Source organism: Cucurbita moschata, unplaced genomic scaffold (genome assembly GCF_002738365.1).
Source record: "Cucurbita moschata cultivar Rifu unplaced genomic scaffold, Cmos_1.0 Cmo_Scf00001, whole genome shotgun sequence".
In the NCBI taxonomy this organism is placed as follows: domain Eukaryota; kingdom Viridiplantae; phylum Streptophyta; class Magnoliopsida; order Cucurbitales; family Cucurbitaceae; genus Cucurbita; species Cucurbita moschata.
The window spans coordinates 7,088,317-7,089,685 of record NW_019268517.1 but is presented as its reverse complement, the minus strand read 5'-3'; the positions used below and the strand labels follow the sequence as shown (position 1 = coordinate 7,089,685).

Below are 1,369 nucleotides of genomic sequence, written 5' to 3'. Positions count from 1 at the left end.
TTAAGTACTAATTATTTCTTGTATTGATTGATTCATAATCATGGGATTGACAATTGAGTCAAACTACACTCAAAAGTTGAAATTTCCCCCTTGTCTTTTCCCTTTTCATTCTATGATAGAGATATTACAAACTTTATGCTCTTCCAAAAGGGAAAAGGGAGATATGACATTGGCCAAGTATGTATACTAAAAAGTTAAATAAGGGCTCTAAAAGCACTTCCCTTTCAAGCATGGCAAACCATTTCTGATTCCTCCAATACAATTCCCTCATCAGCCAGCCTCTTATCCTTGTAAACATACCATTTGGCACAAACCAAATAAACCCCAAAATTCAAAGCACTCAAAATGGCCAAAAGCCAATAGAAATTGTAAAGCTTCCCTTGGTTGAGGTTATCAGCCAACCATGGCTTGTTGCCTGTTACTTTGTGCACAATTGTCACCAAGAAAGAGCTCAAGAAAAACCCTAATGATAGTGTGCTTAGAAACAGCCCTGTGCTCATTGTTTTCATCCCTTTTGGACACTCCCTTAAGAAGAAGTCTAGCTGCCCAATGTAAGTAAATGCCTCACCTGCCCCTACCAAAAAGAACTGTGGTATCAACCAAAACACGCTCAATGGTACGTCGCTTGTCGAATTCATAAGACCATGTAAACTCGCAACGCTAAGTCGCTTTAGCTCAATGAGAGCTGCAGCCACCATTGCGAGAATCGACAAGACTAAACCGACGCCAATTCGTTGTAATGGGGTCAGGCCTTGAGGGTTTTTTAGTAACTTTCGCGCGATCGGGGCGATGAGTCGATCGTAAACAGGGATGGTTATGAGAATGCTACCTACAAAGAAGACAGTGAGGGAGGCAGCGGGAATTTGGAATGAGTTTCCAAGGCGGCGTTCCATGGTTGTGGCTTGTGAGACAGAAAAGGTTGTCATTTGAGCATAGACTGTCCAAAACATGATGTTTGTGGCCCAAATGGGTAGCATTCTTATCACCATTTTCACTTCTTCAACATCAGTTAAGGTTGATATGTTCCATTTGTTCATCAATGTAATATCACCTCCTTTTTCTGGTTCTTTGATTGCTGCTTTGTCCAAAAATCTGTAAAAAAAATCAAAACTTTAGAAGAAATTGAAAATAAATTGAAATAATTTGGAAGAAGGTGTTAATTGGGGAAGGTTGAAATTTGGATTTTCTCAGCAAAAACAGACAAGAAACATGAGTACACTGATTTTGAAGACAGTCTGTCCTAAACAATTGTTCTCGTGACACTTTTTGATTTCTTCCATGAAATTATTGTCCATTTCTTTCCCACTAGTTCTTACAAAATCAAGCTTAAACCTATCTCTATGTCCTTTTTTTTTTTTTTTTTTATTTT

At 38.5% G+C, this 1,369-nt stretch overlaps 1 protein-coding gene across 1 annotated transcript in view; it reads right to left on the bottom strand.

Moving 5' to 3' along the window:
• LOC111450043 (protein NRT1/ PTR FAMILY 6.3-like) overlaps positions 1-1,369 on the bottom strand; it is a 4,469-nt gene continuing 3,100 nt past the window's right edge. The window contains exon 5 of the mRNA XM_023090211.1: positions 1-1,092. Within this exon, the coding sequence (XP_022945979.1) occupies positions 225-1,092 (868 nt within the window). The 3' untranslated portion in view covers positions 1-224. The remainder of the gene's footprint in view (positions 1,093-1,369) is intronic.